Source organism: Mus caroli, unplaced genomic scaffold (genome assembly GCF_978045245.1).
Source record: "Mus caroli unplaced genomic scaffold, Mus_caroli_1 scaffold_12, whole genome shotgun sequence".
NCBI lineage: Eukaryota > Metazoa > Chordata > Mammalia > Rodentia > Muridae > Mus > Mus caroli.
The window spans coordinates 51,819,138-51,834,695 of record NW_028227267.1 but is presented as its reverse complement, the minus strand read 5'-3'; the positions used below and the strand labels follow the sequence as shown (position 1 = coordinate 51,834,695).

General features: G+C 47.5%; 1 protein-coding gene across 1 annotated transcript; it reads left to right on the top strand.

The window, feature by feature from the left end:
• Nucleotides 1–6: 6 nt before the first annotated feature.
• On the top strand, nt 7–6,576 carry Dhrs1 (dehydrogenase/reductase 1). The gene is made up of 9 exons (XM_021181254.2): nt 7–221; nt 574–744; nt 1,887–2,030; nt 2,155–2,234; nt 4,374–4,506; nt 4,815–4,958; nt 5,586–5,655; nt 5,960–6,040; nt 6,172–6,576. The coding sequence occupies exons 2-9, from the start codon at nt 595–597 to the stop codon at nt 6,306–6,308; spliced, it is 939 nt and encodes a 312-aa protein (XP_021036913.1). The 5' UTR covers nt 7–221; nt 574–594; the 3' UTR covers nt 6,309–6,576.
• Nucleotides 6,577–15,558: the final 8,982 nt, after the last annotated feature.

Genomic DNA, 15,558 nt, shown 5'->3' with positions numbered 1-15,558 from the left:
TGATGGGCGTGGCTGCAGGTCGCCCTTCCCCATTTGCGGGCTCCACCCCACTGGGTCTGACCCTGGAACTCCAGGGCTATCTTTGACTGGTTCCATATCATCCTTATCCGCACCCGGACTTCCATCCAGGCACGCACTCCAACGTGGCAAGAATCAAAGTTCTCAAACTATAGATCTGGCGATCTGGGCAGAAAAAAACCCAGAGGCTGCGTCTGCTGCTGGTAAGGCTCTGACCACTTCAGGGGTCAGGGATTCGCGGTTCTCCGTGGGTCTGAACGGGTAGCCAGAACTCCAGAGAGCCCGGGACTCTTCGTGGGCATACCCTGTTAGGCTGCATTGCCAGATTCCCTACCAAGTCAGCCCCACTCAGAGGTTCGTGATAGTATTGTGTGTAACGCTGGAGAGTCTTGGGACTCTCCTAAAAGGACATCCTGGCCTGAGACTTTGACTCAGGTATCCTTCTGTCAAATTTCTCTCCCCTCAAAATAGTCCAAACTTGTCTAGCCCTCACAGAGACCTGGATTCAGCACGCAATCTACAGGATTCCCTCAAAGCAACTCTTTACCTCCACAGATATCCCCTTTGATGTGAGTCATGGTAGCACCTATGAAGGGCCAAGTGTGTGTGGTAACTGGTGCCTCCAGGGGTATTGGCCGTGGCATTGCCTTACAGCTTTGCAAAGCAGGTGCCACAGTTTACATTACCGGCCGCCATCTGGATACGCTTAGAGCTACTGCCCAGGAGGTAAGTGACTACCTGAATTAATCACTCTGATTACTATACCCCTCCCCCCCCAACAAATCACAATGTTTACTGAATACCATAAATAAATAATGTAGGATTGATTTTTTTCTACCAAGAGAGCTTAATGGGAAGGAAAATCTTTCTGTTTGAGAGTTTCAGGTTTTGCAAAGAAAAAAAAAAAAATGTACTGATGGCTTCCTCTAATTTTCCTCTTCCCTGGCAAGAGGATTGGGTTTTGCATGCCTTTGATGCCAGCACTCAGGAGCCAGAACCTCTCTGTGATTTCAAGGTCTACATAGTGAGTTCCAAACCAGCCAGGGCTACAGAGTGAGACCCTGTGGGGAGGAAAAAAGCCGGCATGGCACGCATGCCTATATAACCCAGCACTGGAGACATTGGGCCAGGAGATTTCAAGTTGAAGGCCAGCTTGAGCTATGTAGTAAGACCCTCTCAAAAAAAGCTCTTAGGCTTTAGTTGGCTTAGATTGGTGATCCAGTTAGAAGACGATTTAAGTTTTAGATAGTTCACCCTGGCTGGATTGTAAAGAAGTGACTTGAAGAAAAAGACTTGAGGTCAGGCGAGGCATTGCTGCAGTTTGAGCAGGACAGAAGTGGGACCCTGGGCTCGCCCCTGGAAAATAGGTACACTTCTTCCTCTGAAGCTGGTGGGAGGGTCACATTTTTCAGAGGCGAGGCAAAATAGGAAGTGGCAGTAGTTTATGCCTAGTAACTTTAGTTTTTTCACTGTGGAGTCAGAGCATTGGTTGAGTGAGGGGAAGAGCAGAGGCTGAGTAAGAATTCCAAGTGAGCAGCAAGGGAGTCGGAAAGGACAAAGAGGATGGTTACTTCTGTCCAAGAGTGGACGCCATGCCTCATCTCTTGCCTGGAATTAGCAGAATAATTACAAAGTAAGGTCTTGCATATGGTAGTCCTCAGTAAATGCGGATGTTAAACCTGAAAGCCCAATGTACCTTGCTCTGCTGTGGGAGGTGCCACTGTGGTGAAATTCCTAACGCGGACACCAGAGGGAGCCATTGCATGGCCATGTCCAGCTGTTGGCTGAGTCCTGAGCTCTCAGTTCCTAAACTTCACTGGAGTTAGGAAAGTGACTCCTGTGAACTCATCCTCGCTGTCCCTCTCCAGGCACAGTCCCTCGGTGGCCGGTGTGTACCCGTGGTGTGTGATTCAAGCCAGGAGAGTGAAGTGAAAAGCCTGTTTGAGCAAGTAGATCGGGAACAGAAAGGGCGGCTAGATGTTCTGGTCAATAATGCCTATGCTGGCGTCCAGGTAACCTTTTAACTCGATCCAACCCTACATTCCAAATCCATCCTTGAGTCTTTATCTCCATTCGTGGTCCCATTAGCCAGCCCTTTATACCTTCATGCCAATCAGTCACCCTTATATCTTCTAGGCAATCCTGAACGCCACCAACAAGTCTTTCTGGGAAGTGCCTGCCTCCATTTGGGATGACATAAACAATGTTGGACTCAGGTGTGTGCTTCACTGCCAGAGCCTGGGCTCCTCTTTTTTAGTAGCCCCAGAGCCTGGGCCTTTTCCTATAAGGGCTTTCTCCTCTGGCTTCCCCATCTCTTTCAACCCCATTCTACTCCATTTGTCCCACTTACTCCTGGAGAAGTCCCATGCCTGTGGATTTACACCTAAGAATAGCACCTTTTTTTTCCCCATGTGTGTGTGCGCGCATGCGTATGTGATAGGGGTGTGTAGGTGTGTTTCTGTGCCTACTGTGGTGCATGCAGAGATCCGAAGATAGGTCCAGAGAGTCAGTTCTCTTTCTCCACATCTTACTGTGAGTTTCGGGGCTTGAGCTTGGCTTTCCCCTGCCTGCACAGGAAGCAGCCTTTGCCTACTGAGCCACCTCAGCCTGGGAATGGCAGTCTTTGCTTTGTCTCAGTTTGTCTTTTTTGGTTTAGTTTGATTTGGTTTGGTTTTTGAGACAGGGTTTCTCCGTGTAGCCTTGGCAGTCCAGAAGTTCTCTCCGTAAACCAGGCTGATCTTGAACTCAGAGATCTGCCTGCCAAGTGCTGGGATTAAAGGCATACCCTACCTCCCAACTCAGGGTTTTCTAACAAGATAGCAGCCTCGTTCCAGCCTCATTCTTTGCCCATCCAAGTACAAGTCCCAGAAGGAAGGATTCTCTCAGTGGTGCACACAGCCCATGGGCTATGTTTTTAAAAACTATTAGAAGGAAAGCTCAAATGATTAAAAGGATGGACCAATTAATGTAGCGTGTCTATGCCCCTGTCGGTTGTGATCACTCCACAAGTGTCATTCTACTTCCTTCTCATTCCTTCTCAGCCCTGCTGCCCTCTCCATCCCTCGCCTCTCCGCGAGGTCTCTCTTCTCCCGTTAGTTCTGTCACTTGTTTCCTGTTTCCCTCTCTATTTCCCACCTTCCTCAGAGGGCTTCCTTCCCTGTATACGTGTGTATACATGTATAGTTTTAAACCTAGGGTCCACCTATGAGAGATAACATGGTATTTGCCTTTCTGAGTCGAGCTTACTTTGCCAGATGTGGTGGCGCACGCCTTTAATCCCAGCACTCAGGAGGCAGAGGCAGGCAGATCTCTGTGAGTTTGAGGCCAGCATGGTACACTAGTATCAGGACACCCAGGGCTATGTAAAGAGACCCTATCTCAGAAATAGTAGCCACAATAATAATTGGTTTTTAGTTGTATCCATTTTCCTGCAAATGAGGTGGTTTCATTTTTCTTCTTCTTCCCATTAATGTATTTTTTCACATCCTCGTCACTCCTTCCAACCCCACACCCTTTTCTTTACAGCTGTATAAAATTCCATTTTGTATCTGTACCACCTTCTCCACTCCGTTTATCCACCCATTAGTGGATGGACATCTAGGTTGGTTCTATCTCTAGACTGTTGTGAGTAGGTCAGCTGTAAAGATGCAAATCTCTGTGTGGTTTGTTCACTTAGAGCCCTACCCAAGTGTAGGGTGGTTGGGTGATAATCTGTCTGTTTCTGAGAAATCCATGTCCCGCCGTCAGCAGTGACTAGGCTTCTTCTTTGCCCACACCATCACCGGCACTTGTGAACTGTTTGCTTGATGAAAGCCACTCTGACTAGGAGGAAATGGAATCTGAAATTAATTTTAATTTACATTTCCCCGTGTGGCTATGGTTATCGAACATTTTCTGGGTATTTATGTGGCTCTTTGCATCTGTTCTTTGAGAACTTTCTATTTAGCTCATCTGCTCATTTTATTACATGGTCTCATCTAGCCCAGGCTGGCCTCAAACTCACTGTGTAGCCAAGGGTGTCCCTGAATTCCCGATTCTCCCGCCTTCACCTTCATGGTGCTGAGATTATAAGTTTGTTCCATGAACCCAGCTGACTAGATACATGGCTTGACACACCCAAGAACTATCTTATGTTTATGGTGCAAGAGCCCCATTATATGTCATGCATACTCTCTCTTGTCTACCATTAATTGTATCAGGTTTTCCCTTGGAATGGCCTATACCTGAGTCCCCTGGTCTTCAGCTATTGCTATGCAGCCTCTATTCTGACCACAGATACTGAGGACTTGGGAAGCAACTGAACCAGCATTCACACAGTTCATTCCTTCTTTTTCTTCTTCCCTGACCCTGTCTAGAGGCCACTACTTATGCTCTGTGTATGGGGCCCGGCTGATGGTGCCAGCTGGCAAAGGACTCATCGTGATTGTCTCCTCCCCTGGGGGGCTGCAGCATATGTTCAATGTCCCTTATGGTGTGGGCAAAGCTGCGGTAAGGACCAAGGCACAGGAGTTGCGGGGTACACAGCAGTGTTGACGGTTGGTAACGGTCCACAGTTGTCAGAGTAGTAAGACTGTCACCTCTCCATCTCTCTCTCTCTCTCTCTGTCCCATGCACTGATCGTCCTTTGTGTGGACTTCTATCCATCTGCCAGAGTAGGTATCAAATGTGGGAAGATGGTGGCAGAAACATCAGGGCTCTCAAGAAGGATGGGGGCCTAGGGTATCCTCTTAGACTCAGAGAAAAGTGAGGTGGGCAGGTGTCCAGGGTTCTCATTTCTGCCTTCTCTCCCTCCACAGTGTGACAGACTGGCTGCTGACTGTGCCCATGAGCTACGGCGTCACGGAGTCAGCTATGTGTCTCTGTGGCCAGGGCTGGTGCAAACAGAAATGGTGAAGGAGTTTATGGCAAAAGATACTCCTGAGGACCCTCTATTTAAGAAGGTTGGCAAGAGAATGGGAGGGGAAATAGAGAGCAGAGGCAGCTCTCCAGTCTTGAGAGCAGTGACAACCGTAAGCAGGGCCTGGGGTGGCAGTCTGTTTGTAATCCAGCACTCACGAGGCAGGGGAGAGGGGATCTGTGGGACTTCAAGGCCAACCTGACTGAGGTCTGGGCCAGCCAGGGCTACATAGTGAGACTAATAAAGCGAGAAAGAGTAGTTGTTCCCACACACCAGGTACTTCCTAGGGCAGACACAGGCTGAGCACACAGCACATTACTTCTTTTAATCCTCTAAAGCAGTTAATAACTCCATTTTATAGACAGTGACGTGGAAACCCAGAGAGCCTAAGCATCTTGACCCAGGGCTGAAAGTGTAGCTCAGCGGTAAAGCGTGTGTGGCATAGGCTCAGTCCCTCTCACTGAGAAATGACAGGAAGGAGGGAAATGTGTTCCATGGTAGGTGTCATAACAGGACAGGCTGTCTGACACCAAAGCTGTAATGCTTTCTAAGACATGGCCGTGCGCATCCTGCCTAGGGTTTGTGTCTGTCTGGGACAGAAGGTGACAATGGCGAAGGCACAGGCAGCGCTCTTGGAAAATAACCCCTAACTTCTCAACCTGTTTTTTAGATGAAACCAGATTTCTCATCAGCCGAAAGTCCAGAAATGAGTGGCAAGTGTGTGGTGGCCTTGGCAACAGGTGATGATAGCACTGGGTGACAAAGTCCATCTTTAGGGTGCTCGCAGCCAGTTCCTAAATTTGGTTTGGGAGATGACTAGACACTGTTGCCTTTTCTGTCTGTTGGAGCTCTGGGGGTCAGGATTCCTGGTTCGGGTCTGCTATGAACTCCTGCGGGGTAGTATGGGCTAGAGCCTTTGTGTGAGCACAGAGAGCGCCTGCTCAGGGCTGCAGTGCATAACTCAGCCACACCCTGTCCCAGTCCACTGTTGTCACTCGGTACCACTCCCAATGCCCACCATCTTAACCATATGTGTGCCCACAGACCCCAATATCCTGAACTTGAGCGGGAAGGTGCTGCCATCCTGCGACCTTGCTCGGCGCTATGGCCTTAAGGATATTGATGGTAAGTGTTTGCCCTGGGCCAGCTTTAACCGATGACTGTGTGCCCTGCTCCTTTCTCCCAACTTTTCAGCCAGAGTTGGGGTGTCCAAGAAGAACGAAATAAGGGTCAACCTTCCCTTCTGTTATTCCCAGGCCGCCCTGTCAGAGACTACTTTTCTCTGGGCTATGCCCTCTCACAAGTCTCCAGCCTGGGATGGCTGAACTCCTTCTTGCCTGGCTTCCTCCGTGTACCCAAGTGGGTTGTCACCCTCTACAGCAGCAAATTCTAACCTCCTGACCTGCCACCCCAGCCCTTCCAGAACCTTGTCTTATTGAGACTCAGGTGGGTGGGGCTGTCTTGGTAGAACAAACCCGCTTTCCCACATACTCATGCCCTCACCATGAAGAGAAGGTGGTTTCGGGAAGTCTAGTGCATTCCGGGGGCTCTGGTAGGTTCTTTGTGCCTTGGTTTTCCCTGTCTCTACATCTTAATATTTTGCTTGAGTAATTATAAGTGCTTATAAATAGAAGTTAATAAAGGTCTCATCTCCCCTTCAATATGTGAGTTCTCATTCTGTATTAAAGTGGTAAATGTTTGAGAAAAAGATTCAATGATGTAAAAATGTATAGGTTCTCAGGCTGAGATGGTTCTGTGGATACAGCTCTCTCAGAACAAGCTTGAAGACCAGATTCACATCCCAGAAACCTTGTAAAACTGGATGCAGTAGCAGCCTGTATGTAACTCCACCAAGCCTGTGCACAATAGGAGACATAAGTGGGGAAATCCCTGCAAGCTCTCCTGCCAGCCAGCCTGATGCACACAGTGACGTGCACAGTTATGCTGAACAGCTAAAGACCCTACAGAAACAAGGTAGAGGTGAGTACCAACAGCCAGGATTGTCCTGTGACCAGCATATGGGGCATGTACCCTCGTTCACATGCTCATTCACACCTTGTAATTACATTAGCTAGATACAGTGGTGCACGCCTTTAATCCCAGCACTGAAGAGGCAGAGCCAGGAGAACCTCTATGAATTCCAGGCCAGCCTGGTCTACATAGTGAGTTCCAGGAAAGACAGTGAAACTCTGTCTCAAAAATTAATTAATTAAAAGTGGAGCCCGACACACACTTTTAATTCCAGAACTCAAGCAGCAAAGACAGGTAAGTCTGAGGCCAGCCTATTCTACATAGAGAGATCCAGGCTAGCCAGGAATACATAGTGAGATCCTGTCTCAAAAAATAAAATGAGACACCGACTGCTCTTCCAGAGGTCCTGAGTTCAATTCCCAGCAACCATATGGTGGCTCACAGCCATCTGTAATGGGATCTACTGCCCTCTTCTGGTGTGTCTGAAGAGAGCAATGGTGTACTCATATACATAAAATAAATAAATCTTTAAAAATAAATAAAATGAGAATCAGATGTCTAGGTTCTAAAGGGCTCCAGTCTATCATGAGGCTCTCTCCTTCATTGTTGCTCCCGCTCTTCCTCATAAGACCCCTCCTAAGGGTCCTGCTAGGGGGCTGGGTCTCTCCCACTCACTCTCCTCTTTCACCATCTTTCCAACAATACCTGCTGCCTCTGGGCTTCCAACACAGACAGATCCTGTGGTGTGCTTAACTTCCTGGAACGGGGAGAGAAGATACTGTCTGATTCTAATTGGACGGAAGCAGCTGATGGTGCTGGCACCCTCGCCCTTCCTCTTGGGACAGTGTCACCTGAATGAGTCACCTTCCACTGAACTAAGTGCATGAACACCTCAGGGCTACCTCCCAGAGCAAGCCGTTTCTAGGAAGCCAAGGGCCATTCTGCAGGAGTGATGGACTGAAGATGTCATCAAGCCCCAAAGTAGAAAAGCACTTGGGAAGCAGTTCTAGGTCGTTTGACGGTCGGGATATGTGAGAACCACCCAGGCAGGCATTAGGTGGTTTTGTCTTTCATTTTTTAAACATGGCCTCTATCCCCATTTTTATGTTTGGTTTTGACCTTTGATTGTAACAGCAGACTGTGGTTCTGTAAGTAAATATTACTAAAGAGGAACAATAAAGAAATTGCAGGCGATTACAGATAATGGTTTTAAAGCAGTGCAAACAGTAAGCCAGACCGTTAGGAGAAGAGCTGCTCTGGCTTATAGGAAAGGACTTGATGTTGCAGGAGGTTGGCTGCTTGGGTTTTTCAGACAAGGTATTACTATAGACCTCAGTCAGTCTTGGAACTAGTCCAGTCTGGCTTCAAAGTCCAGATCCTTCTGCCTCTCCCCCCAAGTGCTGGAATTACAGGTATACACTAGGACATGTTAAAGGGAGAGTGGGTGTTGAACTGGAGAGGAGGGAAGGACCAATCAGGAGCTCAGCTGGACCAGTGATTGGGGGAGCGATGTGATCAGGCCAGCTGTGTTTGTTAGGTAGAGGACATCTGGGTCAGGACCACATCTTCACAGAGACCTGAAGGGGCCTCTTCCTTCTCTTGAGTCCATTTCAAAGGAAGGGCTCTCAGGTCCTTGAGCTATGTTCCTGCTTGGAAGAGATACATCCCCAGGATACATCCCCAGCTGTTGCTCTCTTTAGTAAATGGCCTGAGAATAGATCAAGGCCTGTTATCAGCTCAGGCTGGAACACAAACTTCCAAGCACCACTGAGCTTTCTCAAAAAAGCACTTCAAGGAGAGCTGGGGGTCACCCTAGGGATGCCTGGCACTATGCTAGACTCTGGTCTTAAGTCTCCTAGTGCAGGGATTCGAACAGTATGCTGGCTAGCTTTATCAACGTGACACAAACTGAAAAGAGGGTCAGCCGAAAAGAAGAAACCATAACTGAGATATTGCCTCTGTCAATTTGGCTTACGGGCATGTCTGAGGGCCATCTTCCTGATGAATGTTTGATGTGGAAGGGCCCAGACCACTGTGGATGGTGCCACCCCTGGGCACCCCTGGTGCTGGGTTTGTATCATTAACAAGCTGAGCAAGGCATGAAAACCAAGCAGTGAGCATCCTCCTTCCTCTACGATCTCTGCTTCAGTTCCTGCCTTGGCTCCCTGTGAATGACGGACTCCAATGTAACAGTGTAAACTCAAATAACCCCTTTCCTCCTCCTCAAGTTGCTTTTGGTCATGGTGTTTATTACAGCAGCAGAAAGCACACCAGGATGCACGGAGCTCTCTTGTGGCAAGAGGTCTACACTCTCAGTGGGCTGCTGCTGTCTACTGCCCTCACCCCACAGCACCCAGGGCACTCAGCCAAGGTCAGCTATGGAAGGTGCGCAGGTTTCCCTAGCCAGGGTTCCGCTCCAGGCTCAGCTTAGAGTTAAGCCAAGGAATCGCAGGTCTGCCTGCCCTAGAATGTCGGGAGTGGAACTGGAGGCCACCTGCACTTAACTTGATAACGGGGAATCAGGAGAAACCCTTTCCTTGGACCTACAAGGAATGTTGGGAAAGAGGCAGAGAGAAGTATTGGGGCCTCTTCATGTAACCTCTGTCAGCAAGTATTATGCCCGGTCAAGTGAGGAGGTCTTGGCGTTCCTCTTGTTGGAGGGGCAGTTCTAGAAGAAACCAAAAAGCAGAAACAGACATAGCCTGAGCCTCCCTCAAAGGGCCTGTGCCTGAGGAACATGGGTGACTCAACTTCACTGTCACTTTAGCACAAAGGAACAGCCAGCGTTTATTAGGAGCTTGCAGTGACTACCTAGATCTTGTTGGGTTTGGGATGGAAACCAAGGGAAGCTTAAAAATGATAGCTTTATTATCTCAGCACTCAGGGAGTCAGCCAGTTCAGGATCTGAACCAAGTTCCCGAAGGGAGATTGTACAACATTTTTAAAGGATTGGAACACAAAGCAAGGGGTAGCTGGGAAGAGCTGCAATGTTATCTAATTGTATTGTGACTTTTTGGGTTAATCAAGGCAGTACCTGTTGCAGACTGAACTGTATTCAAGGCACCTGGCTTCAAGGTCTTTAATTCGTTCCCCTAGACAGTAGGTCCAGAGCTCAGAGTGATAAGGGGACAAAGGAGCAGGCCAGTGGCATGTAGTTAATTAGGGCATAACAGGCAATAGGTTACATATTTTTATAACTTATGCACCTTGGTTTAGATAACAGCATGTTTTATATTCCTTACTAGCTAACAGACAGTTAAGAAAACATTTGGAGAAATGGAATAGATGTTCGTCTCTAGGCCTGAGAACGTGAACTTTTTTGACCCTGCCAGTATAATGGAATTGTTCCTGAGATGTCTGGACTCAGACAACTGTTTACAGCAGAAGCTGTTCAGCTTCAGGGAAGTCCCCAGCTCTCTAGGGCATGGGACGCTGCCCTATGATTAAATGGAGTCTGAAAGCGAAATGGTGGTACTTAGAATAAGTTTCTTTTATTTGTTCCCAACAATCCCACTCCATCTTTTCACCTGCCCTGTAAAGCAATGCTTTGCAGTAAAGGAAACCACGGCTTTGAAGAGTTGAGCAACTTGCCCAGGGTTGCAGCTATTTGCAACAGAAGAGGATGGATTCAACCAAACACATGCAATCCGGGAATTCGAGCTCTTTCCCCTGCATTGGGTCTCTCTGTTGCTTAGCGTCCCGTTTGGTTTGGGCTTTGGAGAGCTTTTTTTGTTTTGTTTTCTGCAAAGGGAGTGTTGAGGTTAGTAGACAACTGAACAAAATCAGTTCATTCGCATCCAGGACTCCCTGGCCAAATTCAGTCTTGACCGTCCCTAGGTCCCACGGCCCTTTCTTCCCTCCAGATCTCTACTTGAGCATGTCTCCAGTACCACTCACTTCCCAGGTCTCTCAGGCCTCCAGCCCAACTCCCAGGCCCTTTTCTGCCTGCCATAATTCATCCTGCAGAGTCCATCTCAGCCTTCTAGAAGCTTCTGGGTTTTCCGACCTTGCTTTTGCCCCCTTCTGGGAACGTTTTCCTGTGGCATCCACTTGGGACTTGACTAGTATGAGAGACATGGATGTCCTTACCTGTTTCCTAGGTGGGACTGAGAAACCATACCCCAAGCCAGCGCTGACTCTTGGGCCTCTCATTCTCACTTCTGCTGTTGCTACCTTCCCGGCACAGAAGTCTATATCCTGAAGCACCGAACCGAATAGTGCTAAGCCATCCAGAGTGTGGCTAACCTCAATCTTTCACCGATCCAGTGAGCACCAGTGATGAGAGGCGCTCCTCTCAGGTGGGTTGGAAGCCTATGGCAGGATCCATTCCCAGGCACGAGCCTTCTGAGAGCTCCTGCCTCCTAGAAGGAATGCATCCATTCTTCTTGCCTGCTCAGGGACCCGGGAATTGGAAGATTACTTCCCAGTCAGTAGGGCTATCAGCTGTAGGAGCCATGAATGTCTCTTGGGGTCCTTCCAGTCTCCCTTATCTCTGGGCCAAAGCTCTAGTCTGAGTCATGGTGTACAAGGGAGACGAAATGACACAGCCTTGCTTACGTCAGCAATCCCCACCAAGCATTCCCCTTCCTTACCAGAGTTCTAAGCTTCCGCACCACTCCCTGTTTGCTCCCTTTCAGTGCTCCTGTGAGAACTCGAGTACCCACCCTGCCTGACTCACCTAGCCCATGCTTTTTGTCATCACTCCCGATATGCCCAGCTTCTCTGCTAATCCCTCACCAGCCCAGGGAAGAACAACCTGTCTTGTTCTGCCGCCTTGGCTCACCAAATATTCAGCCTGGCTGTCTTGGAACTCGGTCTATAGACCAGGCTGACCTCAAGCTCACAGAGATCTGCCTGCCCCTGCTTCCCAAATGCTGGGATTAAAGGCGTCCACCACCACATCTGGCTTTTAATTTTTCTTTTGAGAATCTCATACATAAGTACTATAGTTACATCATTTCTACCCTTCTCTCTCCTCCTCCAATTTCCTCCCATCCCCTCCAATTCCCTCTCAAATTCATGACCTCTTCTTTAATTATTATCATATATAATATCTAAATATATCATATATATCATATGGTACATATCATATATATGACACATATAATATGACATATATATATACATATATATAATCTAAAAAACCTGCTCAGCCCTTTAAATGTTGTTCTTTTTTTTTTTTTTTTTTTTTTTTTTTCGAGACAGGGTTTCTCTATGTAGCCCTGGCTGTCCTGGCACTCACTTTGTAGACCAGGCTGGCCTCGAACTCAGAAATCCGCCTGCCTCTGCCTCCGGAGTGCTGGGATTAAAGGCGTGCGCCACCACGCCCAGCTTTAAATGTTGTTCTTATGTACATGTGTTTAGGGACGACCGCTTGGGGTTGGATGACCTATCAGAGGGTGCATCCCTAGAGGAAATTAATTCTCCCTCCCTCAGAAGCCTTCAATTCCCTGAATCTCTTCACTAGAGGTGGGACTTTGTGAGGTTTCCCCTGTTGGCACTGGCATTATGCCTGTCCTGTAGGTGACCATGTTGCTGAGATTTCATGGGTGTAGCTTCCCGGCCATAAGTCTAGAAGACACCATCACGCAGCAGGTGTCCTGTTCCTCTGACTATTGTTTTTCTGTTTCTCTTCCGTGATTTCTCCTGAGCCTTAGGTGTAGGGGGTTGCATCATGAATGTCACTTGTTCTCTGTATTTTGACCAGTTGAGAATCTCTATAGGACCCTCTGTCTATAAGAAAAAAAGAAAAAGAAGCTTTGGTGAGAAGTAAGAGGTACAACTTGTCTGTGGTTACAGGGGTAAGGATTTAGAATATTGTTAGACACTATATTTGTTTAGGGGAGTGGCAGTAGTAGGTTCTCTTCTGGGGTCTATGGTCCTCCAATCAGTGGCAGTTGGTTGGGTTGTCAGTACCAGGAGTAAATTTCCTCCCATGGAGCTTGAGTCCAGTTAGACAGTTGTTGGTTACACCCAAGGTTTAAGTGCCTGCCCGAGAAACCCTGTCTAGGGGAGGTATGAAGGGAGAGGTTAGAAAAGAAAATGCCTTACAGCTGGATCTTATGGAGGCATTTTCTCAATTGAGGTTTTCTCCTTTAAGATAACTCTAGCACCAGGCATGGTGGCATGCACCATTAATCCCAGCACTCGGGAGGCAAAGGCAGGCGGATTTCTGAGTTTGAGGCCAGCCTGGTCTACAAAGTGAGTTCCAGGAGAGCCAGGGCTACACAGAGAAACCCTGTCTTGGAAAAACAAAACAAAGATAACTCTAGTTTGTGTGTCAACTTGATGTAAGACTAACTAGCCTTGTGTGTGTGTGTGAACACAAACATATAAACACAAATATATTTGTATATATGTAACACACATATATATGTATAATTAAATTTGCTTTTATTTTTACATGAATGGGTGTTTTGCCTGGTTGTATGGCTATGTATCACAAGCACACAGTGAACATGGAAACCAGAAGAGGATGTGAGATACTCTTGTACTGGAGTTTCAGATGGTTTGAACCATGTGGGTACTGAGACTTGAACTGGGGTCCTTTGGAAGAACAGCCAGTGTTCTTACCCACTGAAGCATACCTCTATACCCTTATATATGTATTTTTAAGTAAGCATATAAAATAATGTTTCCCTATAGCATTTTAAAGTATCTTTAGTAGTACTTCGCTTTCTTTTTTTATAAAGATTTATTTATGTGTGTGTGAGTCTATACTGCCAATGTACAGATGCTGGCAGATGCCAGGAGCATTGGCTCTTCTGGCTCTAGAGTTATAGGCAGTTATAAGCTACCCAACATGGGTGCTGGGACCTGAACCCAGGTCCTTTGGAAGAACAGCAAGTCTTCTTCTTCTTCTTCTTCTTCTTCTTCTTCTTCTTCTTCTTCTTCTTCTTCTTCTTCTTCTTCTTCTTCTTCTGTATGAGAGTACACTGTCGCTCTCTTCAGACACACCAGAAGAGGGCATCAGATCCCATTATCGATGGAATTGAACTCAGGACCTCTGAAAGAGCAGTCGGTGCTCTTAACTGCTGAGCTATCCCTCCAGTCCCGCAGCAAGTGTTCTTAGCCACTGAGCTATCTTTCCATTCCTTTCCAAGACCCCCAGTGTTCTGTGGAGTTACAAAGACCAGCCAGCTATGTTTCAGTATAGGGTTTGATCTCCTCAGGATGCTTATGATGCTCTGAAGTCATCCATTGTATACATTTCCTTTTACAAAGTCTGTCTCCCCGAACTAGAATGTAGATCTATGAGAGAAGGAATCTTATCTTGGATCGTGGTGTGGAACTGTGCTGGTAACCAATCATTTTGGTTGATGAATGACTAGCTGAATTATATGTTTACCAAGTAGCTGCTACAGTGAAGGAACCTTGATAGGGAAGAGAAATGCAGGCAAATACATCTCTTTGGGTAGTTTACAGCAGAATTGGAAGCAGGGCCCTGCACCCCACATGATGAACTAGAATGTAGTCACAGGACCATAAGACCTGTGCCAAGAGGCACAGAAAAGATGTGCAGACAAGCCCCAAACCAGCCCAGCTCTGGGCTCTCTTCTTGCAAGAAGCCTACCTTATTCCTAGACAACGCAGTGCCCCAGCTCAGCACACCCAGTACCACGTGCTTTTGCTTATGGGATTATCTCCATCATGCAGAAGGTTCTGTTGGACAGCCCTGCTTTAGCTCATACGGTGGGGATTATATCTGTTTGTCTCATGACCATATCCCCTGTGCCAAAGGTTCCAGCTCAAGGCCCTCAGTTACTACTGTGCAGTGAATGGATGAGACAGGAAAGAGCCAACACTTATCCTTTGAGTTCCCCTCCCAGTCAAGGAGCTCACATTCCCTCAAGTGCCCACAGTCTCTCATCCTGTTCCTCGGCTCAGGATCGTGCTTCTCCGTGCTAACATTGCATGTGCCCTAAATTAAATTCAACAGTGCCACTGTAAAGTTGTTCAACAGCTTTGCCAGGCTGCCCGGCAGTAGGCATCTTGGCCATATTCCCAACCCTTCAGTACAATTTTAAGCAAAGCCGTCAGCCTCATCAACCAGAATGCAGAGTCTGGCTCCCATGGCAGAAGCTCAAGTTCTGGCTCCAAAAGTCTTTTGAGCTTTTCCGTCTCTTTTCCCAGCTTCTTCTCCTTGACCTCTTCCTCAAAGACAGCACCCTGAGTCAGCCCCTACCACTTCCTAGGTGAAAGAGGATTCTCTGTGGCAGGGATTTTCCCTTTTGGCTTTTAGGCCCAGCCCTTGGGCTGCGCCCTTTTATTCACAGGCTAGGCTGTTCCCTCTCCTTCCCTAGCCAGGATGTATGCTGTGTGCACAGCATTTTACCATTGGTCATCAAGAGATTTCGCCAGACTGACTCAGAAGGAACGGGGGTGTCGGGACACTAGAAAGAATCCAAGTATTCGAAGAACCTCGGAACTCTGATGGAAGGAGTGAAATGCGGACATTCATGAGCTCTGAGTCTTCTGTTCCCCTGCTCAGCGATCAGAATCTTGGAAAGTTCAGGACAGGGCACACTTGTCCCTGAATGTCTTCTATTGCCTCTTTCTTTGGCTGGCTGGCTCTCTTTTCTTTTCTTTTCTTTTCTTTTCTTTTCTTTTCTTTTCTTTTCTTTTCTTTTCTTTTCTTTTTCCTTTCTTTTTTCTTTTTTTTTTTTTTCTTT

What these genes read in the sequence shown, in the direction of transcription:
- Dhrs1 (XM_021181254.2), top strand. Translation starts at nt 595, where the DNA reads ATGGTAGCACCTATGAAGGGCCAAGTGTGTGTGGTAACTGGTGCCTCC. An exon ending in ATAAACAATGTTGGACTCAG is followed by an intron (nt 2,235 to 4,373) that starts GTGTGTGCTTCA and finishes GACCCTGTCTAG; the next exon opens with AGGCCACTACTTATGCTCTG. An exon ending in ATGGTGTGGGCAAAGCTGCG is followed by an intron (nt 4,507 to 4,814) that starts GTAAGGACCAAG and finishes CTCCCTCCACAG; the next exon opens with TGTGACAGACTGGCTGCTGA.